The sequence below is a fragment of the Heterodontus francisci genome, chromosome 1, assembly GCF_036365525.1.
Source record: "Heterodontus francisci isolate sHetFra1 chromosome 1, sHetFra1.hap1, whole genome shotgun sequence".
Lineage (NCBI taxonomy): Eukaryota > Metazoa > Chordata > Chondrichthyes > Heterodontiformes > Heterodontidae > Heterodontus > Heterodontus francisci.
This window is the reverse complement of record NC_090371.1, coordinates 10,119,285-10,143,927: the sequence shown is the minus strand read 5'-3', so window position 1 is coordinate 10,143,927 and position 24,643 is coordinate 10,119,285. Positions and strand designations below refer to the sequence as shown.

The 24,643-nt window shown below is 50.8% G+C and overlaps 1 protein-coding gene across 3 annotated transcripts in view; it reads left to right on the top strand.

Annotated features, from left to right (window-relative positions):
• Positions 1 to 18,502, top strand: part of shtn2 (shootin 2) — a 91,784-nt gene extending 73,282 nt beyond the window's left edge. For 2 of the 3 annotated variants that reach the window (XM_068038757.1, XM_068038939.1), the window contains 6 exons: positions 6,126 to 6,243; positions 7,546 to 7,607; positions 8,711 to 8,811; positions 14,154 to 14,222; positions 16,299 to 16,440; positions 18,205 to 18,502. In XM_068038757.1, the coding sequence (XP_067894858.1) occupies positions 6,126 to 6,243; positions 7,546 to 7,607; positions 8,711 to 8,811; positions 14,154 to 14,222; positions 16,299 to 16,440; positions 18,205 to 18,392 (680 nt within the window). In that variant the 3' untranslated portion in view covers positions 18,393 to 18,502. The remainder of the gene's footprint in view (positions 1 to 6,125; positions 6,244 to 7,545; positions 7,608 to 8,710; positions 8,812 to 14,153; positions 14,223 to 16,298; positions 16,441 to 18,204) is intronic. The other variant, XM_068038845.1, reaches the window with a different exon arrangement.
• Positions 18,503 to 24,643: the final 6,141 nt, after the last annotated feature.

The following is a 24,643-nucleotide window of genomic DNA, read 5'->3' as shown; positions in this document are numbered from 1 at the left end:
AGGGGTGAGGTGACTCATGTAGACCCCACCCTGCCACTCCAGGAGCCAGGTGGCTTCGTCTCCCGGAACGGTGTGGGTTTCCTGCAGAAAGCTCACCGCATATCTCCCTTCCCCAAGGACTGAGAGATTGTGAAATCTGCGGTGAGACCCCCTGCTGCCGTTGATGTTGAGGCTGGCTTTGGTTATCTTCATGTCAAAGGTACTTAAAACCTGTCACCAACAGCTCACTGTGAGGAGGGAGTGGAAGTGCACCTGGCCTTCCACTCCCCCAGCAACCCATTGAGGAACACATTAAATCAGCGCCTCTCAACCAGTTTCACGCCTGCGCCCTTGCCCGCTTTCTTGAGGGTGGCACGGATGGACTGAATGATCAGCGCCAGACTCGACCAATGGCCGAGGGCCAGCTGAATTTTATTGCAGCAACCCCTGCAAACCGCGAGGAAATCCTGGAGTTCCGCCGTGTGGATAAGAGGAGACTCAGTGGGAGGCAGAAGCAACTCCACCACCTCACTGGCGATGGAATCAAGGTCATCCTCCGTGCCCCACACCGAATCCCCATCCTCCTCCTGGTCGTCACTGCCAGCAGCCGACACATCTACCACACACTGTAGGGCGGACGTCCTGGCCGCACCAGCTGGTCCCACCTCCGTCACGATCCCACCCCCAGGATCGATGGCAGAGGAGTCCTCTGGGTTCCAAGATGGATCTGGAGCCTGTGGGCACCAGCGGTCCAGGATCCCCCTCCACTTCCATCCCCAGGCCAATGAGCGGTCCAGGGGAGACGGAAGTTCCCAACTCCAGAAATCCAGCCAGAGCCGGGACCAGAGGCGGAGAGAGGAGGCCATCTCCCGCTCCGCCAGCACCCACAGGCCCAGCAGATGGGACAAAATTTTCAATTGCAACAAGAAAACCCTAAGGCTTTCTCTAGGTATATCAGGAATAAAAGAATGACTAGAGATAGGTTAGGGCCAATCAAGGATAGTAGTGGGAAGTTGTGTGTGGAATCGGAGGAGATAGGGGAAGTGTTAAATGAATATTTTTCATCAGTATTTACAGTGGAGAAAGAAAATGTCGTCGAGGAGAATACTGAGATACAGACTACTAGGCTAGATGGGATTGAGGTTCACAAGGAGGAGGTGTTAGCAATTTTGGAAAGTGTGAAAATAGATAAGTCCCCTGGGCCAGATGGGATTTATCCTAGGATTCTCTGGGAAGCCAGGGAGGAGATTGCAGAGCCTTTGTCCTTGATTTTTATGTCGTCATTGTCGACAGGAATAGTGCCGGAAGACTGGAGGATAGCAAATGTTGTCCCCTTGTTCAAGAAGGCTAGTAGAGACAGCCCTGGTAATTATAGACCTGTGAGCCTTACTTCGGTTGTGGGTAAAATGTTGGAAAAGGTTATAAGAGATAGGATTTATAATCATCTTGAAAAGAATAAGTTCATTAGAGATAGTCAGCACGGTTTTGTGAAGGGTAGGTCGTGCCTCACAAACCTTATTGAGTTTTTTGACAAGGTGACCAAACAGGTGGATGAGGGTAAAGCCGTGGATGTGGTCTATATGGATTTCAGTAAGGCGTTTGATAAAGTTCCCCACGGTAGGCTATTGCAGAAAATACAGAAGTATGGGATTGAAGGTGATTTAGAGCTTTGGATCAGAAATTGGCTAGCTGAAAGAAGACAGGGTGGTGGTTGATGGTAAATGTTCATCCTGGAGTATAGTTTCTAGTGGTGTACCGCAAGGATCTGTTTTGGGGCCACTGCTGTTTGTCATTTTTATAAATGACCTGGATGAGGGTGTAGAAGGGTGGGTTAGTAAATTTGCGGATGACACGAAGGTCGGTGGAGTTGTGGATAGTGCCGAAGGATGTTGTAGGTTACAGAGGGACATAGATAGGCTGCAGAACTGGGCTGAGAGATGGCAAATGCGGAAAAGTGTGAGGTGATTCACTTCGGAAGGAGTAACAGGATTGCAGAATACTGGGCTAATGGGAAGATTCCTGGTAGTGTAGATGAGCAGAGAGATCTTGGTGTCCAGGTACATAAATAGGGGCGGCACAGTGGCGCAGTGGTTAGCACTGCAGCCTCACAGCTCCAGGGACCCGGGTTCGTTTCTGGGCACTGCCTGTGTGGAGTTTGCAAGTTCTCCCTGTGTCTGCGTGGGTTTTCTCCGGGTGCTCCGGTTTCCTCCCACAAGCCAAAAGACTTGCAGGTTGGTAGGTAAATTGGCCATTATAAATTGTCACTAGTGTAGGTAGGTGGTAGGGAAATATAGGGACAGATGGGGATGTTTGGTAGGAATGTGGGATTAGTATGGATGGGTGGTTGATGGTCGGCACAGACTCGGTGGGCCGAAGGGCCTGTTTCAGTGCTGTATCTCTAATCTAATCTAATCTAAATCCCTGAAAGTTGCCACACAGGTTAATAGAGCTGTTAAGAAGGCATATGGTGTGTTAGCTTTTATTAGTAGGGGGATCGAGTTTAGGAGCCACGAGGTCATGCTGCAGCTGTACAGAAGTCTGGTGCGGCCGCACCTGGAGTATCGCGTGCAGTTCTGGTCACCGCATTATAGGAAGGATGTGGAAGCTTTGGAAAAGGTGCAGAGGAGATTTACTAGGATGTTGCCTGGTATGGAGGGAAGGTCTTACGAGGAAAGGCTGAGGGACTTGAGGTTGTTTTCGTTAGAGAGAAGGAGGAGAAGAGGTGACTTAATAGAGACATATAAGATAATCAGAGGGTTGGACAGGGTGGATAGTGAGAGCCTTTTTCCTCGGATGGTGATGGCAAACACGAGGGGACATAGCTTTAAGTTGAGGGGTGATAGATATAGGACAGATGTCAGAGGTAGTTTCTTTACACAGAGAGTAGTAGGGGCGTGGAACGCCCTGCCTGCAACAGTAGTAGATTCGCCAACTTTAAGGGCATTTAAGTGGTCATTGGATAGACATATGGATGAAAATGGAATAGTGTAGGTCAGATGGTTTCACAGGTCGGCGCAACATCGAGGGCTGAAGGGCCTGTACTGCGCTGTAATGTTCTATGTTCTAGGTCAGGTGTCTCCTAGTTGGTGGTGGATTTTGGGTGGGAGGGCTGACCCTTTGGGGCCTCGCCCACCCCTCCACTCAGGGCACCTGGCCCAGTGGCAGTGGCAGAATGGGCGGCGTCCCCAGGCTCCCCCACCACAAGCAGGCCTCCACTTACTCCTCCAGGAGGGGCCTCATATACAGGGGCCTCCCCCTCCCCTCCATCCTGAGGGGTAGGGAGCTCCTGCCCAGACTTTGCAGCCTTGATGATGGTGGTGGTAGGGGGAACCTGCAGACCCGAAACAGGAGACAGCTCCCCTCCAACAGATGGGCCCTGCACCTCAGGGCCCTGTGTTACCTCTGTGGAGGGGGTGACTTCTCCTCTTTTTCCCAATTGGGCACAGAGGTTCAGAGACCTCCATGTCATCAGAGGCCTCCACCTCCGCACCCTCCTTTTTTTTAGTTACCCTGGGCCTGAGCCCAGTTGATGAAGTTTTCCAGTTCGGGGCGGGAGCAGGAAATGGCACCGATACAGTCATCAATGTACCGGAAAAAGAGTTGGGGGAGGGGGCCTGAGTAGGATTGGGACAAGGAATGTTCGACATATCCCACAAAAAGACAGGCATAACTGGGACCCATGCGGGTACCCTTTGCAACACCTTTTACTTGAAGGAAGTGAGTGGAGTTGAAGGAAAAGTTGTTCAATGTGAGAACAAGTTCAGCCAGGTGGAGGAGGGTGGTGGTGGATGGGGACTGGTTGGGCCTCTGTTCCAGGAAGAAGCGGAGAGCCCTCAAACCGTCCTGGTGGGAGATGGAGGTGTCGAGAGATTGGACATCCATTGTGAAGAGGCGGTGGTTGGGGCCAGGAAACTGGAAATTGTCAAAATGACGTAGGGTGTCAGAAGAGTCACGGATGTAGGTGGGAAGAGACTGGACCAGCAGAGAAAAGATAGAGTCAAGATCGGAAGAAATAAGTTCAGTGGGGCAGGAGCAAGCTGACAGAAAGGGTCTGCCGGGACAGTCCTGTTAGTGGATTTTGGGAGGGAGGTAGAAGCGGGCTGTCCGGGGTTGCGGGACTATGAGGTTGGAAGCTGTAGAGGGAAGATCTCCATAGGAGATGAGGTCAATGACAGTCCTGTGGACAGTAGCTTGATGTTCGGTGGTGGGATCATGGTCCAGGGGGAAGTAGGAAGAAGTGTCTGAGAATTGGCGCTGAGCCTTTGTCAGTACACCATACAACAACAGCACCACCCTTGTCTGCAGGTTTGATGACCATGTCGGGGTTAGACCTGAGAGAACGGAGTGCGGAAAGTTCAGGGGGGGACAGGTTAGAGTGAGTGAGGGGGGCAGAGAAATTGAGACGACCAATGTCTCGCCGACAGTTTTCAACAAAAAAATCAAGAACGTGTAAGAGGCCGGGGGAGGGGTCCAGGTTGAGGGAGAATGCTGGAGGCGGGTGAATGGGTCTGCTGGTTGGGGGGAGGACTCCTGGTCAAAGAAGTGAGCCCGGAGGCGGAGGCGACGGAAGAAGAGCTCAACGTCATGCCGAGCATGAAATTCATTGAGGTGGGGGCGGAAGGGGATAAAACTGAGACCTTTGCTGAGTACAGAACGTTCAGCGTCAGAGAGGGGGAGGTCAGAGGGTACAGTGAATACACGGCAAGGGGTCAGATCAGAAGGGGTGGGGTCAGAGGGAAGTGAAGGGGAAGGAGGATCTGGAGGGGCATTAGTCCCCATCAGCTGCTGGAGCTTGCGTTCCTTGACATCTGAAAGGAAGAAAAAAGTTTTTTGTTAATGCGTCAGATGAGACAAAAGATGAAATGAAACTGCGGAGTAGAACAGCTCTGAGATAAGGTGAGGCGGTGCTGCTGGAGAGAGAGGTCCAGTGTGTGCATGTGGCGGCGCATAGCACTGAGTGTGGATCTCAGGATGCGGCGAGAGTAGCAGTCCGAGGAACGTTGTATTTCTCGGAGATACCTGTAATCCTCGGTGGTTTCAAAGCATGATGGGTGAAACTGCAGTTGGAATCCGCGTGGAATAAGCCGGAGCCGGAGACAGTCACTGAGGAAGGAGATGTGGCTGTGAAAACGAGTTTTGGTAGATACCTTATCAAACACCAGGAGCGAAATAGAAAGCAATGAATTAGAAAAAGGTAAAAAAGATAAACGAAAATCCCATCGGAGAGAAGAGCAGAACTTCTTCAAGATAGGCATTCCTGGAAGAGAAGTGGCAGTGAATTAAACACTAAAATAAAAGCAAAATACTGCGGATTCTGGAAATCTGAAATAAAAACAAAAACTGCTGGAAATAGTCAGCAGGTCTGGCAGCATCTGTGGAGTGGAGTAGAGTAGAGTAGAGTAGAGTAGAGTGGAGTGGAGTGGAGTGGAGTGGAGTGGAGTGGAGTGGAGTGGAGTGGAGTGGAGTAGAGTGGAGTGGGGTGGGGTGGAGTGGAGTGGAGTGGAGTGGGGTGGGGTGGAGTGGAGTGGAGTGGGGTGGGGTGGAGTGGAGTGGAGTGAAGTGGGGTGGGGTGGAGTGGGGTGGGGTGGGGTGGAGTGGAGTGGAGTGGGGTGGGGTGGAGTGGAGTGGAGTGGAGTGGGGTGGGGTGGAGTGGAGTGGAGTGAAGTGGGGTGGGGTGGAGTGGGGTGGGGTGGGGTGGGGTGGAGTGGAGTGGGGTGGGGTGGAGTGGGGTGGAGTGGAGTGGAGTGGAGTGGAGTGGAGTGTGTGAGAGAGTTTTCAAGCTGAGCTCAGTGCTCAGCCACTGTTGAGTGGAGTGGAGTGGGGTGGAGTGGAGTGGAGTGGAGTGGAGTGGAGTGGGGTGGAGTGGAGTGGGGTGGAGTGGAGTGGAGTGGAGTGGAGTGTGTGAGAGAGGTTTCAAGCTGTGCTCAGTGTTCAGCAGAAGCCCGAGGCAGATGATTGTAGGGCATGTGAGGAGGGATCATATTCCCAGCTGGATTCCTTATAGAACCATAGAAAAATTACGGCACAGAGGAGGCCATTCAGCCCATCATGACCATGCCCTGCTGCTGGATTTGGATTGGTGTCTGCACTGACTTTGCAGTCGGAATTGGGCATGGAATTTAACTTTTCTCTTTCTTTGCTTCCAGTCAAGGACCTTCAGGAAAAACTGACAGCGACAGAGGGAGCAGTGAAACAGGAAATGATGACTCCACCTCCTCCACCTCCTCCACCTCCTCCACCTCCTCCAAATCTTCCACCAGTCGAGTAAGCAAATTGACCATCCAGAGCGCCAGTGCTCCCTCCCTCCCTCTTCTTCCATCTCCTCATACCCCCCCACCCCTCAACTCACCCCTCTCTCAACTCACCCCTCTCTCAACTCACCCTCTCCCAACTCACCCACTCTCAACTCACCCTCTCTCACCTCACCCTCTCTCAACTCACCCACTCTCAACTCATCCCTTCTCAACTCACCCCCTCTCAACTCACCCTCTCCCAACTCACCCACTCTCAACTCATCCCTTCTCAACTCACCCACTCTCAACTCATCCCTTCTCAACTCACCCACTCTCAACTCACCCTCTCTCACCTCACCCTCTCTCAACTCACCCACTCTCAACTCATCCCTTCTCAACTCACCCACTCTCAACTCACCCCTTCTCAACTTACCCTTTCTCAACTCACCCTCTCTCAACTCACCCTCTCTCAATGCACCCTCTCCCAACTCACCCACTCTCAACTCACCCCTTCTCAACTCACCCTCTCCCAACTCACCCACTCTCAACTCACCCCCTCTCAACTCACCCTCTCCCAACTCACCCCCTCTCAACTCACCCCCTCTCAATTCACCCACTCTCAACTCACCCACTCTCAACTCACCCACTCTCAACTCACCCCTTCTCAACTCACCCCCTCTCAACTCACCCACTCCCAACTCACCCACTCTCAACTCACCCTCTCTCAACTCACCCCTCTCTCAACTCACCCCTCTCTAAATTCACCCCTCTCTCAACTCACCCCCTCTCAGCCCACCCCCTCTCCTCACACCCTCTCTCAAATCAACCCCTCAACTCACTCTCTTTCTCCACACCACCCTCTCCTCTCCCTCTCTCCCCTCTCATCCCTCTCCCCCAGACCTTCTCAACTCTCCCCTGGTCCTCTCTCTTTCTCCTCTCCCCTTCTTCATCCCCGCTTGTCTCAATCCCTCCTCTCAACCACAGCATCAGTCCTCCCTTCCCTGCCTACCCCTCCCTCAATCTCCCCTCTCTCTATCTCCCCTTCCCTCAGGCTCCCCTCCCTCAGTCTGCCCCTCCCTCATTTTACCCCTCCTGCAGTCACTCCTCCCTCACTCTCCCCCTCCCTTCTGCAGTCTGTTGGGTAATTTGGTCCCCAGGCTTGGCCTTGTCCAGGTGTCTCTCACTGATATCTCTTGGCTTGGCTTCATGCTTTATTTCGCTTTGGCTGTGTTGTACTCGGGACGCCCTCGGCCCTCGGTTCTCGGCCCTCGGCAGAGTCTTTGTGAAGAGTCCATGTTCTTGATCCTGACGACACCATGTGCTTCCTCCACAGCCCCCTGGCTCAGTTATTGCGGAGAAAACATAAGAATCGAAAGGAAATGAAGGATAACAACGGTCAGTATATCCAGCACAAGCGGGTCAGACATTTCTGAGCGAGCAATTATCGGGGTTTGTTTTCCCTCCAGCAGCAGACTTTGGGTGGCTGGACAAGGGTCAGTGCTGGGACGGGGGTCCCGGTCATCTTGGGTTCTCCAGTTTTCTCAGTGATGCTGTTGGTTCCGGGAATCGGTATTGGAATCCCTGGAATCCTGGTGCTGCCACCAGTCTCAGGGGTCACACACTTTGGTGCAGTGTTTGATTCTTAGTATCCTCTCTGTCCTTCACCTCAATGCAGGAAGTCCGATTCATAAACACATTGCCGGTGACAGCATGAACTCACGGACATACTACAACAACAAATTATATCTCTCTAGTGCCTTTCACCTATAAAACATCCCAAGCTGCTTCACAGAAGTTTTACCAAACAAAATTTGACAGTCACATAAGGAAATATTAGGTCAGATGACTAAAATCTTGATCAAAGAAGGAGGTTTGACGTACTGTCTTAAAGGAAGAAAGTGAGGTAGAGAGGCGGAGAGGTTTAGGGAGGTGAATTCCGGAGCTTAGGCCCAGATGGGTGAGGTGGATTCTCATTACCACTCGCTGTAGTCCCAGATCAAACCCAAGTTCCTATACACAGGTCAGCTGTGACTCAGAAGGTGGGGGGTTCAAGTCCCACTCCAGAGACTTGAGCCCATAATCTGGGCTGGCACTCCAGTTCCCCACTGAGGGAGTGCTGCATTGTTGGAGGCGCTGCCTTTCGGATGTGACGTTAAACTGAGGCCCTGTCTTTCCTATGAAGTGGATGTGAAGATGCCGTGACAAGAAAAGCCGGAGAGTTCTCCCCGCTGTCCTGAGCCAATACTTACTCCTCAGCCAACGTCACAATGAAACAAATGATCTTGTCATTGTCTCGTAGCTGTTTGTGGGAGCTTGCTGTGCACAAAATGGCTGCCCCGTGTCCTACATTACAACAATGACTGCACTCCATTGGCTGTAAAGGCTTCGGATCATTCTGAGGTCATGAAAGGCAGATGTAAATTTCGGGAAGGACTTGGGTTTATGTAGTGTGATGCCCCAACTTTAACCAACTTCCATTCTCTTGCAACTCTTTCCAGACTCGGCCGATCTCAGTGCCCTCAAGCTGAAAGCTGTGGACGAGATGATGGAGAGGATCAAAAATGGCGTTGCCCTGAAACCCACAAAAAAGAGGACGGAGGTAAGATGGGACACACACTTAAACTTCTCTTCTCCTTACATGGGATGTGGGCGTCGCTGACTAGGCCAGTATTTGTTGCCTAATTGCCTTTGATTTGATTGGCTTGTTCGGCCATTTCAGAGGGCAGTTAGGAGTCAACCACATTGCTGTGGGGCTGGAGTCACATGTAGGCCAGACCAGGTAAGGGCAGCAGATTTCCTTCCCTAAAGGACATTAGTGAACCAGATGGGTTTTTATGAAAATCCACGTTTAGAGACTAGTTTTCAATTCCAGACTTCTATTAATTAATTGAATTTAAATTCCACCAGCTGCCATGGTGGGATTTGAACCCATGCCCCCAGGCCATTAGCCTGGGCCTCTGGATTATTTGTTCAGTGGCATTATCACTGCGCCACTATCTCCCCCAGTACATTGAATCATCAAACCTTACAGCCAGGTTACAAAGGAGGCCAGTCAGCCCATCATGCCTGTGCTGGCTGTTTGAAAGAGTTACTTGATTAGTCCCATGCCCCTACTCTTTCCCCATGACCCTACAGATGAGTCCTCTTCAAGTCCATGTCCTTTGGAAAATTCCTGTGGGATCTGATTCCACCACTTTTAGATCGCGTGTTTCAGAAATCGAGTCTCTGTGAAATCAATTCTCCTCATTTCCCTAATATAAAATACAAACAGAAGGTGCTGGAAATCCTCAGCAGGTCTGGCAGCAAGTGTGGAGAGAGAAGCAGGGTTAACATTTCAGGTCAGTGACCTTTCATCAGCCCCTCATTCCCCTGCCTAGTTCTTTTACCAATTATTTTAAATCTATGAGCTGGTTGTCAACCTAATCGTCAGAGAAAACAGTTTCTCCCTATTTGCTCTATCAAAACTTCTATTATTTTGAATCCCTCCATTAGGGCTTCCCTTAACCTTTTCTGATCTAAGATGAACAATCCCATTACAGGAGGGACATAAATGCTGTCAGGGCTTGAAAGTTGCAGCTATGAGGAAAGATTGGATAGACTAGGGTTACTTTCCTTAGAACAGAGGAGGTTGGGGGGTGACTTAATTGAGGTGTACAAAATTATGAGGGGCCTAGATAGAGTAGACAGGAAGGACCTGTTTCCCCTAGCAGAGAGGTCAGTTACCAGATTTAAGGTGATTGGTAGAAGGATTAGAGGGGACATGATGAAAAGCTTTTTCACCCAGAGGGTGGTGGGTGTCTGGAATTCACTGCCCGGAACAGTGGTGGAGGCAGAAACCCTCAACTCATTTAAAAGGTACCTGGACATGCACCTGAAGTGCTGGAACCGGCAAGGCTATGGACCAGGTGCTGGAAGGTGGCACTAGATTGGGTGGCTAATATTTTCAGCCAGCGCAGACATGATGGGCTGAACGGCCTCCTTCTGTGCCATAATTTTTCTATGGTTCTATAAACAATGATCAGGACACCAGGAATTAACTAATTAATAAGTAGAGTAACTAAACCAGAGAGAGAAGATTACTGCATTTAGTTAGCATTTAATATTTATAGTAGGAATCTAGCACTAGGGACCATATAGTTATAACAATTTAGTAAGGATTTAATAAGTATTTATTTATCTTAAATTAATTTATTAATTCGTGCTAGAAATGTCAGGTAGAGGGGTAAAGTGCTTCACCTGTGAGATGTGGGAGGTCCGTGACCCTTCCAGCATTCCGGATGACTCCATCTGCAGGAAGTGTACCCAGTTGCAGCTCCTCACAGACCACATGGATCGGTTGGAGCGGCAACTGGATGCACTTAGGAGCATGCAGGTGGCGGAAAGCGTCATAGACAGGAGTTTTAGAGAAGTGGTTACACCCAAGGTGCAGGCAGATAGATGGGTGACCGCTCGAAGGGGCAGGCAGTCAGTGCAGGAATCCCCTGTGGCTATCCCCCTCTCTAACAAGTATACCGTTTTGGATACTGTTGGGGGGGATGGCCTATCAGGGGAAAACAGCAGCATCCAGAGCAGTGGTACCACGGCTGGCACTGTTGTTCAGCAGGGAGGGACAAAGCGCAGAAGAGCAATAGTTATAGGGGACTCTACAGTCAGGGGCACAGATAGGCGCTTCTGTAGACGTGAAAGAGACTCCAGGATGGTATGTTGTCTCCCTGGTGCCAGGGTCAAGGATGTCTCTGAAAGGACAGGGAGCATTCTGAAGGGGGAGGGTGAACAGCCAGAGGTTGTGGTACACATCGGTACCAATGACATAGGCAGGAAGAGTGACGAGGTCCTGCAGGGAGAGTTTAGGCAGTTAGGTAGAAAGTTAAAAAACAGGACCTCTAGGGTTGTAATCTCTGGATTACTCCCTGTGCCACATGCCAGTGAGGCTAGAAATAGGAAGATAGTGCAGCTAAACACGTGGCTGAACAGCTGGTGTAGAAGGGAGGGTTTCAGATATCTGGATCATTAGGATCTCTTCCGGGACAGGTGGGACCTGTACAAGAAGGACGAGTTGCATCTAAACTGGAGGGGCACAAATATCCTGGCTGCGAGGTTTGCTAGCGTCACTCAGGAGGGTTTAAACTAGTGTGGCAGGGGGGTGGGAACCAGAGCAGTAGGACAGCAAGTGAAATAAATGAGGGGGAACTAGTAAATAAGGCCAGTAAGACTAAGAGGAAGAGCAGGCAGGGAGATGTTGTGGAGCACAGCAGGACTGGTGGTCTGAAGTGCATTTGTTTCAATGCGAGAAGTATAACAGATAAGGCAGATGAACTTAGAGCTTGGATTAGTACTTGGAACTATGATGTTGTTGCTATTACAGAGACTTGGTTGAAGGAAGGACAGGATCGGCAGCTAAATGTTCCAGGATTTAGAAGCTTCAGGCGGGATAGAGGGGGATGTAAAAGGGGTGGGGGAGTTGCATTACTGGTTAAGGAGAATATCACAGCTGTACTGCGGGAGGACACCTCAGAGGGGTCATGCAGCGAGGCAATATGGGTGGAGCTCAGGAATAGGAAGGGTGCAGTCACGATGTTGGGGGTTTACTACAGGCCTCCCAACAGCCAGCGGGAGGTAGAGGAGCAGATATGTAGACAGATTTTGGAAAGATGTAAAGGTAACAGGGTTGTAGTGGTGGGTGATTTTAACTTCCCCAATATTGACTGGGACTCACTTTGTGCTAGGGGCTTGGATGGGGCAGAATTTGTAAGGAGCATCCAGGAGGGCTTCTTGAAACAATATGTAGATAGTCCAGCGAGGGATGGGGCCGTACTGGACCTGGTATTGGGGAATGAGCATTTGGGAGCATTTTGGGAACAGTGACCATAATTCCGTAAGTTCTAAGGTACTTGTGGATAAGGATAAGAGTAGTCCTCGGGTGAAGGTGCTAAATTGGGGGAAGGCTAATTATAACAATATTAGGCAGGAACTGAAGAATTTAGATTGGGGGCAGCTGTTTGAGGGTAAATCAACATCTGACATGTGGGAGTCTTTCAAACGCTGGCTGATTAGAATCCAGGACCAGCATGTTCCTGTGAGGAAGAAGGATAAGTTTGGCAAGTTTCGATAACCTTGGATAACGCGGGATATTGTGATCCTAGTCAAAAAGAAAAAGGAAGCATTCGTAAGGGCTGGAAGGCTAGGATCAGACAATTCCCTTGAGGAATATAAAGACAGTAGAAAGGAACTTATGCAAGGAGTCAGGAGGGCTAAAAGGGGTCATGAAAAGTCATTGTCAAAAAGGATTAAGGATAATCCCAAGGCTTTTTATACATATATAAAGAGCAAGAGGGTAACTAGGGAAAGGGTTGGCCCGCTCATCCTGGGAATGAGTATATATTTATAGTATATATAAATGATTTGGAGGAAAATGTAGCTGGTCTGATCAGTAAGTTTGCGGACGACACAAAGGTTGGTGGAGTTGCAGATAATGATGAGGATTGTCAGAGGATACAGCAGGATATAGATCGGTTGGAGACTTGGGTGGAGAAATGGCAGATGGAGTTTAATCCGGACAAATGTGAGGTAATGCATTTTGGAAGGCCTAAAGCAGGTGGGAAGTATACAGTAAATGGCAGAACCCTTAGGAGAATTGACAGGCAGAGAGATCTGGGCGTACAGGTCCACAGGTCACTGAAAGTGGCAACGCAGGTGGATAAGGTAGTCAAGAAGGCATACGGCATGCTTGCCTTCATCGGTCAGGGCATCGAGTATAAAAACAGGCAAGTCATGCTGCAGCTGTACAGAACTTTAGTTAGGCCACACTTAGAATATTGCGTGCAATTCTGGTCGTCACACGAGGCTTTGGAGAGGGTACAGAAGAGGTTTACCAGGATGTTGCCTGGACTGGAGGGCATTAGCTATGAGGAGAGGTTGGATAAACTCGGATTGTTTTCACTGGAACGACGGAGGTGGAGGGGTGACATGATAGAGGTTTACAAAGTTATGAGTGGCATGGACAGAGTGGATAGTCAGAATCTTTTTCCCAGGGTGGAAGAGTCAGTTACTGGGGGACATAGGTTTAAGGTGCGAGGGGCAAAGTTTAGAGGGGATGTGCGAGGCAAGTTTTTTACACAGAGGGTGGTGAGTGCCTGGAACTTGCTGCCGGGGGAGGTGGTGGAAGCAGGTACGATAGCGACGTTTAAGAGGCATCTTGACAAATACATGAATAGGAAGGGAATAGAGGAATACGGTCCCCGGAAGTGCAGAAGGTGTTAGTTTAGACAGGCATCAGGATCGGCGCAGGCTTGGAGGGCAGAATGGCCTGTTCCTGTGCTGTCCTGTTCTTTGTTCTTTGTTCTTTGTATAAGACCCCTGCTTTTCTTCAAAATAATATGATAGGTTCTTTCACACCTAAGGACAGCCTTGATTTGAAGACGTACCAGAAGGATAGCACCTCTGACAGTGCAGCACTCCCATCAGTACTGCACTGGAGTGTCACCTCAAATTTTGTGTTCAAATCCTGGAAACTTGAACTCACTACATTCTGATTCAGAGCGGGGGGGAGCCATACTAGACACTGTTTTCAGAATTTCATTTCAGTTTAACAGAAATCTTTCTTAAAAAGTGCAGAAAAAGTGGCAATGAAGCAAATTGTCATAAAAACCCATCTGGTTCACTGATGTCCTTTTGGGAAGGAAATTTGCTGTCCTTACCTGGTCTGGCCAACATGTGACTCCAGTCCCACACCAACATGGTTGACTCTTATCTGCCCTCTGAAGTGGTCACTCAGCTGTACCAAAGTGTTCGAGAAGAAGGCCCACCACCACCTTCTCAGAGTTTCTAGGGAAGGGCAATAAATGTCGGCCTTGCCAGTGATGCCCACAGCCTGGGAATGAGTATTAGATAACTGTCCTGCCAAGAGTGACTAATCTGCACATGCTCTGTTCCTGCCCACAGCTCCTGGATTCAAAATCTTCCACCAGTGCGAATGAAGGGAGTGCAGTGCATGAACTGAAAGGGATACTGGTAGGTCGGGAGAGAGAGAAAACCTGAAACGTTAGCTCCATCATGCCCTGTGAGCAGGTTATGGGTTAAAGCTCAGATGGCTGACGAGACGGGGGCAGGAAGCGAGACTTAACCCTGAGATCTGGCTGACTTGCCGGGAAGGGGACTGAGCCTGGAACCGGGGAATGCTAACCGCCCCGGTCCAAATGCCAAGCTGGGAACCTTAGAGACCTGGAGGGCAAAATGGGCGATAGAGGCTCCCGGGAGCAAAATGGAGGCATGACTTCAAAACCCCATCCCCCTCCCCCTCCCCCTCCCCCTCCCCAGTGACTCCCAGTGAAACTCAATTTGCTGATTACCTGTATTGTCGAGATGAAGCCAACCTGTAGCCCTGCCTTAGCAGCCTCCGCCTCTGAGTCCTGGGTTTCAGGGTTTGAACCCAACTCCGGACAGATCCAGCGAGTGGAGACCAGAGTTCCTGCACAGAATTCCAAGTCTACATCCAGTGGAATACTTGGGATTGATGGGTGTGGGTGGACCCACTCCCCTCAGTGGGGTTGCGGGAGCCCATTAAATCCTCCCACAGTATCCATCAACAGCCCATGGAGGGAATGTTCACTGTGTGGTCCGTCTGACTGTTAACCAGCAAATCCTCCATTACTTCACACTGTTGCCTGAGGAAAAGATACAAAAACAATGACTTGCATTTATATAGCAACTTTAATGTAGTAAAATGTCCCAAGACACTTTACAGGAGCGTTATCAAATACAATTTGACACCGAGCCACATGAGGAGATATTAGGGCAGGTGACCAAAAACTTGGTCAAAGGGGTCGAAATTAAGGAACATTTTAAAGGAGGAGAGAGAGAGGTAGAGAGGCGGAGAGGTTTAAGGAGTGAATTCCACAGCTTAGCTGAAGGCATGGCCACCAATGGTGGAGCAATTAAAATCAGGGCTGCTCAAGAGGTCAGAATTAGAGGAACGCAGAGGGTTGTAGGGCTGGAGGGATTTGAAAACAAAGATAATAATTTTAAATTTGCTCCATTGCCAGTCGGGGATCCAATGTGGGTTAGTGAGCACAGGGCCGATAGGGGAACGGGACTTGGTGCAGGTTAGGACGTGGGCAGCAAAGTTTTGGATGACCTCAAGTTTACGGAGAGTCGAATGTAGGAGACCAGCCAGGAGTGTGTTGGAATAGTCAAGTCCAGAGGTAATGAAGGCATGGATGAGGGTTTCAGCAGCAGATGAGCTGAGATAGGGGCGATGTTACAGAGGTGGAACGTGGTTGTCTTAGACGGCGTGGATATGTGGTCAAAAGCTCATCTCGGGGGTCAAATGTAACACCAAGGTTGCGAACAGACTGACTTAATCTCAGATTGGCGCCAGGGAGAGGGATGGAGTCGGTGGCTCGGAAACGGAGTTTGTAGCGGGGACCGAAGGCAATGGCTTCAATCTTCCCAATATTTACTTGGAGGAAATTTCTGCTCATTCAGTACCAGATATCAGACAAGTAGCCTGACAACTTAGAGACAGTGGGGCTGAGAGAGGTGGTGGTGAGGTAGAGCTGAGTGTCATCAATGTACATGTGAACACTAACACTGCTTTCGGATGATGTCACCAAGGGGCAACATATGGATGTGAAATAGGAGGGGGCCAAGGATAGATCCTTGGGGGACACCAGAGGTAACGGTGTGGGAGCAGGAAGAGAAGCCATTGCAGGTGATTCTCTGGCTACGATTAGATTGATAAGAATGGAACCAGGTGAGAGCAGTCCCAGCCAGCTGGACGACAGTGGAGAGGTGTTGGAGGAGGATGGTGTGGTCAACCATGTCAAAGGCTGCAGACAGGTCGAGAAAGACGGGGAGGGAAAGTTTACCTTTCTCACAGTCACACAGGATTTCATTGGTGAGCCATGTTGATAGTGTGCAGAGGCAGAAACCTGATTGGATAGATTTAATCATGGAGATCCAGGCAAGATGGACACAGATTTTGGAGATGACAATATGTTCAAGGACGTTGAATTCCCAATGATAACGGACAGGCCTCACGGCTGGTTTGTTCGAGTGTGGCTAACATAACCTAAACCCCGCTTGTAGGACACGATGACGAACAGAAAGATCCGGCAATATAGTTGGAAAAGTGAGAAGAAACAGAATGAACTGGACACCATCTTGCTGAGGCGGAGAAAAGTGACAGACAGGGCAACAGAGTTCGGAAAGAAAGGCACGGAGAATCCAGGTACGGATCACAGAGACTAGGCCTGAGTTATGGAGGGATGGGTGATTGGGGGGAGAGGGTGAGAGTGGGGGAGAGACAGGGGTGAGAAACAGAGAGAGGGCCCCAAGGAGATGGAGAGAAACGGGGCAAGGAGACAGAGAGAAAGAGAGAGAGACAGAGAGAGAGACAGGTCCTGAGGGAAGAGAGAGAGAGAAACTGGACTCCCAGAGGAGACAGAGAGAGAGAAAGAGACAGGGGATGAGGGGAGAGAGAGAGAGAGAGAAAGAGAGAGATAGGGGATGGGGGGAGGAGAGAGAGACAGAAAGAGAGAGAGGGCTCTGAGGGGAGAGAACATGAGACGGATCGAAGAGAGAGAGAGAGAGAGAGAGAGAGAGAGAGACAGGGAATGAGGGGAGAGAGAGAGAGAGAGAGAGAAAGAGAGAGGGCTCCAAGAGGAAAGAGATAGAGAAAATGGGCCCAAGGGGAGAGAGTGAGAGAGATAGACAGACAGGACTCAAGGAGAGAGAGTGGGAAAGAGAGAGAGAGAGAGATGGCCCAAGGAGAGAGAGGGAAAGAGAGAAAGGGCCTGAGGAGAGAGAAAGATCAGACAAGGACTAAGAGGAGAGAGAGAGAGGGCCCGAGAGGAGACAGGGAGAGAGAGATAGGGGATGAGACATGGAGAGACAGGGGGCAAAGAGAGAGAAGGAGAGAGGTGAGGCCAGACATGGACACTGGCCCAAGTAGAAAGCGAGAGGGTCTGAGACACAGTCAGGGCACAAGACACAGAGATAGAGGAGTGGGGTCAGTGTGCGTATGGAGAAGGGAGAGAGAGGGGGGGGCCTGTTAGAGAGAGAGAGAGAGAGAGAGAGAGAGGAGTGGGGTCAGTGTGGGTACTGGGAGGAGGGAGGGTGTGTAGGGAAAGGGAGTGGAGTCAGTGAAGGTGCTGGAAGGAGGGAGGGTGTGTAGGGAGGGGAATGGGGTCAGTGAGGATACTGGGAGGAGGGGGGTGTGTAGGCGAGGGGAGTGGGATCAGTGAAGGTACTGGGAGGAGGGAGGTTGTGTAGGGAGGGGTGTGGAATCAGTGAACGTACTGGGAGGAGGGAGGGTGTGTAGGGAGTGGGATTGGAGTCAGTGAGGGTACTGAGAGGAGGAAGGGTGGGTAGGTGAGGGGAGTGGGGTCACTGAAGGTACTGGGAGGAGGGAGGGTGTTTCGGGAGGGGAGTGGGGTCAGTGAGGGTACTGGGAGGAGGGAGGGTGTGTAGGGAGGGGAGTGGGATCAGTGAGGGTACTGGGAGGAGGGAGGGTGTGTAGGGAGGGGGGTGGGGTCAGTGAGGGTACTGGGAGGAAGGAGGGTGCATAGGGAGGGGAGTGGAGTCAGTGAGAGTACTGGGAGGAGGGAGGGTGTGTAGGCGAGGGGAGTGGGGTCACTGAAGGTACTGTGAGGAGGAAGGGTGTGTAGGGAGGGGAGTGGGGTCAGTGAGGGTACTGGGAGGATGGAGGGTGTGTAGGGAGGGGAGTGGGGTCAGTGAGGGTACTTGGAGGAGGGAGGGTGTGTCGGGAGGGGAGTGGGGTCAGTGAGGAACAAGACTGTTAAGTGCAACATTGATCAGATGGTTTTAATGTGACAGAAATTGAGACAGAACTGCTTAATGAAGAAGGGAGAGAGGGAAAGAGCGTGAGAGAGACAGAGAGACAAAGCAGAAGAGAGTGGAGGCAGAAGAGAGAGACAGAGTGTCAGATAAAGACTCCTGAGTTTGCTTGCTGTATGTTTTCTGTTTCTCGCAGCAGCAGCAGTACCTCACCGAGGCCCAGGTGAGGCTGTCAGCCCAGGCTTGCCCAGCAACCCATGGAAGGGATTGACGCGAGCGGGGTGGATGCAGCAGAGCCGGAGAACATCAGAGTTCACATCTCAAAACCGGCGCTCATCACACAGCGCGGAGAACCGAACACCACTGCCCCTCCCCAGTGAATGAGGAGCTGGGAGCACGCACCCAGGCTTAATATCCCGACATTGGCACCATGTGACTCTTGTGTTACCCTGCATTCTGTGTGTTTTATCTGATAAATAATAAAGCAGCTCATCAAACGAATAAAGCGAGTGTATCACAATGTGTTAATAACTCCTCCTTCAGAGGGCGGGAATGAGTACCTGCGGTGGGAGAACAGGCACCATTACCAGGGAGTTTCATTGTTGCTCTCACTGTTTCCACTATCTCTCAGCTTCCCACCTGGGGACAGTGTAGTCTGGATCAACCTCTGTAAGGTCAGCGGCCACCAGACAGCTTAATGGAGTAAGCTTGCGGGTAACATAAAAACTGACTGTAAAATTTTCTATTGGTATGTGAAGAGAAAAAGATTGGTGAAGACAAATGTAGGTCCCTTACAGTCAGAAACAGGGGAATTTATTATGGGGAATAAAGAAATGGCTGACCAGCTAAATGCATACTTTGGTTCTGTCTTCACAAAGGAGGACACAAATATCATACCAGAAATAATGAGAGAGAGGAACTGAAGGAAATCAGTATTAGTAGAGAAATGGTGTTGGGGAAATTGATGGGATTGAAGGCCGATAAATCCCCAGGGCCTGATGGTATGCATCCCAGCGTACTTCAGGAAGTGGTCCTAGAAATAGTGGATGCATTGGTGGTCATCTTCCAAGATTCTATAGACTCTGGAACAGTTCCTACAGAATGGAGGGTAGCTAATGTAACCCCACTATTTAAAAAGGGAGGTAAAGAGAAAGCAGGGAATTATAGACCAGTCAGCCTGACATCGGTAGTGGGGAAAATTCTAGAGTCCATTGTCAAAGATTTTATAGCAGAGCACTTAGAGAACAGTGGTGGAATCGGACAGAGTCAGCATGGATTTACGAAAGGGAAATCATGCTTGACAAATCTACCAGAATTCTTCAAGGATGTTACTAGTAGAGTTAATGAGGGGGAGCGGTGGATGTGGTTTATTTGGACTTTCAGAAGGCTTTCGATAAAGTCCTACATAAGAGATTAGCGTGTAAAATTAAAGCGCATGGGATTGGGGAAGTGTATTGCGATGGATAGAAAATTGGTTGGCGGACAGGAAACAAAGAATAGGGATAAATGGGTCTTTTTCCGAATGGTAGGCAGTGACTAGTGGGGTACTGCAGGGATCGGTGCTAGGACCCCAGCTATTCACAATATATATTCATGATTTAGATGAGGGAACTAAATGTAATATCTCCAAATTTGCAGATGACACAAAACTGGGTGGGAGGGTGAGTTGTGAGGAGGATGCAGAGAGGCTTCAGGGTAATTTGGACAAGTTGAGTGAGTGGGCTAATGCATGGCAGATGCAGTATAATGTGGATAAATGTGAGGTTATCCAATTTGGTAGCAAAAACAGGAAGGCAGATTATTATCTGAATGGCTATAAACTGAGAGAGTGGAATATGAAGCCAGACCTGGGTGTTCTTGTACACCAGTCACTGAAGGTAAGCATGCAGGTGCAACAGGTGGTACAAAAGGCAAATGGTATGTTGGCCTTCATAGCGAGAGGATTCGAGTATAGGAGCAGGGATGTCTTGCTGCATTTATACAGGGTCTTGGTGAGGCCACACCTGGAATATTGTGTGCAGTTTTGGTCTCCTTATCTGAGGAAGGATGTTCTTGCTATAGAGGGAGTGCAGCGAAGGTTTACCAGACTGATTCCTGGGATGGTGGGACTGACGTATGAGGAGAGATTGAGTCGGTTAGGATTATATGTAAATGGAAAAGTCCTGGGGAAAATTGATGTACAGAGAGATTTGGGTGTTCAGGTCCATTGTTCCCTGAAGGTGGCAACGCAGGTCAATAGAGTGGTCAAGAAGGCATACGGCATGCTTTCCTTCATTGGACGGGGTATTGAGTACAAGGGTTGGCAGGTCATGTTACAGTTGTATAAGACTTTGGTTCGGCCACATTTGGAATACTGCGTGCAGTTCTGGTCGCCACATTACCAGAAGGATGTCGATGCTTTGGAGAGGGTGCAGAGGAGGTTCACCAGGATGTTGCCTGGTATTGAGGGCGCCAGCTATGAAGAGAGGTTGAGTAGATTAGGATTATTTTCATTAGAAAGGCGGAGGTTGAGTGGGGACCTGATTGAGGTGTACAAAATCATGAGAGGTATAGACAGGGTGGATAGCAAGAAGCTTTTTCCCAGAGTGGGGGATTCAATTACTAGGGGTCACGAGTTCAAAGTGAGAGGGGAATAGTTTAGGGGGGATATGCGTGGAAAGTTCTTTACACAGAGGGTGGTGGGTGCCTGGAACGCATTGCCAGCGGAGGTGGTAGACGCGGGCACGATAGCGTCTTTTAAGATGTATCTAGACAGATACATGAATGGGCAGGAAGCAAAGAGATACAGACCCTTCGAAAATAGGCGACATGTTTAGATAGAGGATCTGGATTGGCACAGGCTTGGAGGGCCGAAGAGCCTGTTCCTGTGCTGTAATTTTCTTTGTTCTTTGTTCCTTTATATTTGCTGGAGTTCAGAAGAGTGAGGGGGGATCTCATAGAAACCTATAAAATTCTAACAGGACTTGACAGGGTAGATGCAGGAAGGATGTTCCCGATGGTGGGGGAGTCCAGAACCAGGGGTCATAGTCTAAGGATATGGGATAAACCTTTCAAGATTGATATGGTGTATATATATATATATATATATATATATATATGATATATACAGAGAGTGGTGAGCCTGTGGAATTCGCTACCACAGAAAGCAGTTGAGGCCAAAACATTGTATGTTTTCAAGAAGGAGTTAGATATAGCTCTTGGGTCTAAAGGGATCAAAGGGTATGGGGAGAAAGTGGGAACAGGTTACTGAGTTGGATGATCAGCCATGATCATAATGAATGGCGGAGCAGGCTCGAAGGGCTGAATGGCCTAGTCCTGCTCCTATTTTCTATGTTCCTATGGAGTGACAGACACACCTGCAACCCCAGAAGATTCATAACAGACAGATAAATACAGAGTAAAGGTCCGCCTACACTGTCCCATCAAACACTCCCAGAGTCGGGAACAACTGTCACTCCTGCGGCACTCACTAACCTGGGGACAGAGGTACGGTGCGGTGGGGTGGTGGGTCCTGAACCCCTGGCACCCACAGGCCCAGTTTCCCTGCAGGGCCCCAGGGAGGACTCCTCCGCCATCGTTACTGGGGGTGAGATCATGATGGAGGTGGGACCAGCTGACGCGGCCGGGACATCCATCCCACAGTGTGTGGTGGGTGTGTCTGCCACTGGTGGTAATGACCCGGAGGAGGATGGGGACCTGGTATGGAGCACGGAGGACGATCTTGAATCCATCACCAGTGAGGAGGTGGACACCCTGATGCAAGGCTTCCTTTCTGTTAGCAGGGTTTTTTACGCAATAAAATTTAGCTGCCCCTTGACCGGTGGTCGGAACTGGTGCTGCTCATCAAGTCCATCTGTGCTGCTCGCAAATCGATGGGGAACGGCGCAGACATGATAACCGTCATGCGGCATCAGTTCAAAGCGTTCCTCAATGGGTTGCTGGGGGAATGGAAGGCCAGGTGCACTTCCACTTCCTCCTCACAGTGAGGTGATGGTGACAGTTTCGAAGTACTTTTGACATGAAGATAACCATAGTCAGCCTCAACATCAACGGCAGCAGGGGGTTCCTCCGCAGATTTCACAATCTCTCAGTCCTCAGGGAAGGGAGATACGCGGTGAGCTTTCTGCAGGAAACCCACACCGTTCCGGGAGACGAAGCCACCTGGTTCCTGGAGTGGCAGGGTGGGGTCTACATGAGTCACCTCACCTCTATTTCTAGTGGGGTGGTTATCTTGTTGGCCCCGACTTTTCAGCCCGAGGTCTTGGCGGGGGGCGTGGGGGGAGATCAAGGAGCTCGTGCCAGGCCACTTGCTCCACCTTACCGTTCACCTGGGTAGTGTGCTGCTCCACTTTATGAACGTGTACATGCCCAGGCCCGGCGCATTGCAAGCGCGTGTCTTTGAAGAAGTGTCTGTGCTCCTGAGCTCTATAGATAGCGGCGAGTGCATCACCCTCGGGAGAGATATTAACAGAGGTGAGGGATCACTCTGGTCCCCAGCGCTGCCAAGCGTCGGTGGAGAAGTTGAGGGAACTGATCAGGTCCCTGGACTTGGTGGACGTCTGGCGGAATCGCCATCCCGACTCCAGCACCTTCACCTGGAGGTCTGGAGGAGGAGGGTCCCGAACCAACCACCTCTAAATTTCGCAGGCATACGTCTCCTGCACCTTGGCTGCTTCCATGTGGCTGGTGTCGTGCTTAGACCACCAGCTGATGTGAGCGGAGCTCACTCCGCTCTGCATGTGGGCGGGGTCCGCTTACTGGCACTGAACCAACCGGCTGTTGGAGGACGAACGATTCCAGGACTCATTCCGTCGATTCTGGTCCAACTGGAGAAAGCAACAGGGGGCTTCCCCTCCTTGAGGCTATGGTGGGATTTTGGCAAGCCTCACATCAGTGTCTTGTCAGGGGTACGTGAAGGGGTCGACCAAGAGTCGGGGGGCTGACATCGGGAAACTGGAGGGGGAGGTGCTTGACTTGGAGTGCCATCTCAGTCAGACCATTGCAGACCCAGCCCTGTGGAAGGTGTATAAAGAGAAGTGCGCGCTGAGGGACCTGCAACTCGTTGGGCGCATACTTGAGGTCGCGGACCGAGATCCTGGAAGCTTTGCACAGCACCTCACCCTTCTTCTATTTGCTGGAAAAATTGCAATGGGGGTGGGTGTCTGAAGCAGCTCATAGGACCTCATGGATCCGGAGGGAATGGGCTTCCTGGTCCATACCTGTTACAGTGCACTCTTCTCCCCGGATTCATCCAGCGAGGACATGCACAGAGTTTTGTGGAAGGTCAGCCTGGAGGATGCCGAAGGACTGGAGGGTCTGCTCACATTTGTGGAATTGACCAGCGCCCTCAACAAGCTCTCGAGGAGCAAATCCCCAGGGCTGGATGGGCTGACCATGGAGTTCCTTAGGGCTTTCTGGGACGTCTTCGGGGGGCGTCTATGCGCTGTTCCTGAGGGAAAGCCTGGTGACCGGGAAGATGACCCTTTCATGGCGCAGGGCGGGTATCGTCCTGCTGCCGAAGAGGGGCGATCACTGCTTGCTTAAGAACTGGCGTCCGGTGTCCCTCCTCTGCACGGATTATGAGATCTTTTCCCAGGCTATGTCTACCCACCTGGGCTCCGTGCTGACCCACATGATCCACTGCGACCATTCCTACACGGTCCCGGTCCGGTCCATCCAGGACAACATCCACCTGGTCCGAGACCTGATCCATCTTTCCCAGAGGACTGGTCTATTGATTGCCTTTCTCTCCCTCGATCAGGAGAAGGTGGATCATGGGAATACTTCACACTCCAGAGCCCCCTCGACATCCGTAGTGAGGGTCGTACCGGAGGTTACATCTACTCCGCCATCTGACGGTCCGTCCCCAGTTCCGGCCGCCCGGACGACCAGAGCCTCTGCTCTGGTGGTGGGAGAGGGTGGGTCAGGAATATCTTTTCGGAACTCTGCACGGGTCCGACTTTTATACGCCACCGCAGAGTGTCTGGTCAAAGTTAGCGGGTCCTTCACAGCACCTCTTCACTTTGGAAGAGGAGTGCGTCAGGGATGCCCCATGTCTGGCCAGTTATATACCATCTGTGCGTAGCCGTTCCTGTCCTTGCTTCGCAGGAGGTTGGCGGGATTGACTCTGTACAGGCTGGGCATGCGGGTTGTCCTCTTGGCTTATGCCAATTACGTGCTCCTCGCGGTCACAGATTCTGTTGACTTGCGGTGGATACGCGAGTGCCAGTAGACATATTCTACTATGTACTCCACAAGGATCAATTGGGAAAAATCATCCAGTCTCCTGGTGGGTCAGTGGACACCCTGCCGGAGGAGATGACACCTTTTGCGTGGAGCACCATGCACCTCCTCTATCTGGGAGTCCACCTTAGCCCCGCTGAGGAAGCCTGGCCGGCAAACTGGCAGGAGTTGGAGGCGAAAGTCACCGCTCGGCTGGGGCGCTGGACAGGACTGCTCCGAGTGCTTTCCTACAGGGGCCGAGCGCTGGTCATAAACCAACTGGTGGCCTCCATGCTGTGGTCCCAATAGCGGAGGAGAGCGCCTTGGCTGTCCGGGTAGCCGGTTTTGGGGATGGACCGACGGACAGAGGAGTATCCGAAGCCCAGGGGACGCCCTTCACTGTGGGTGATGAG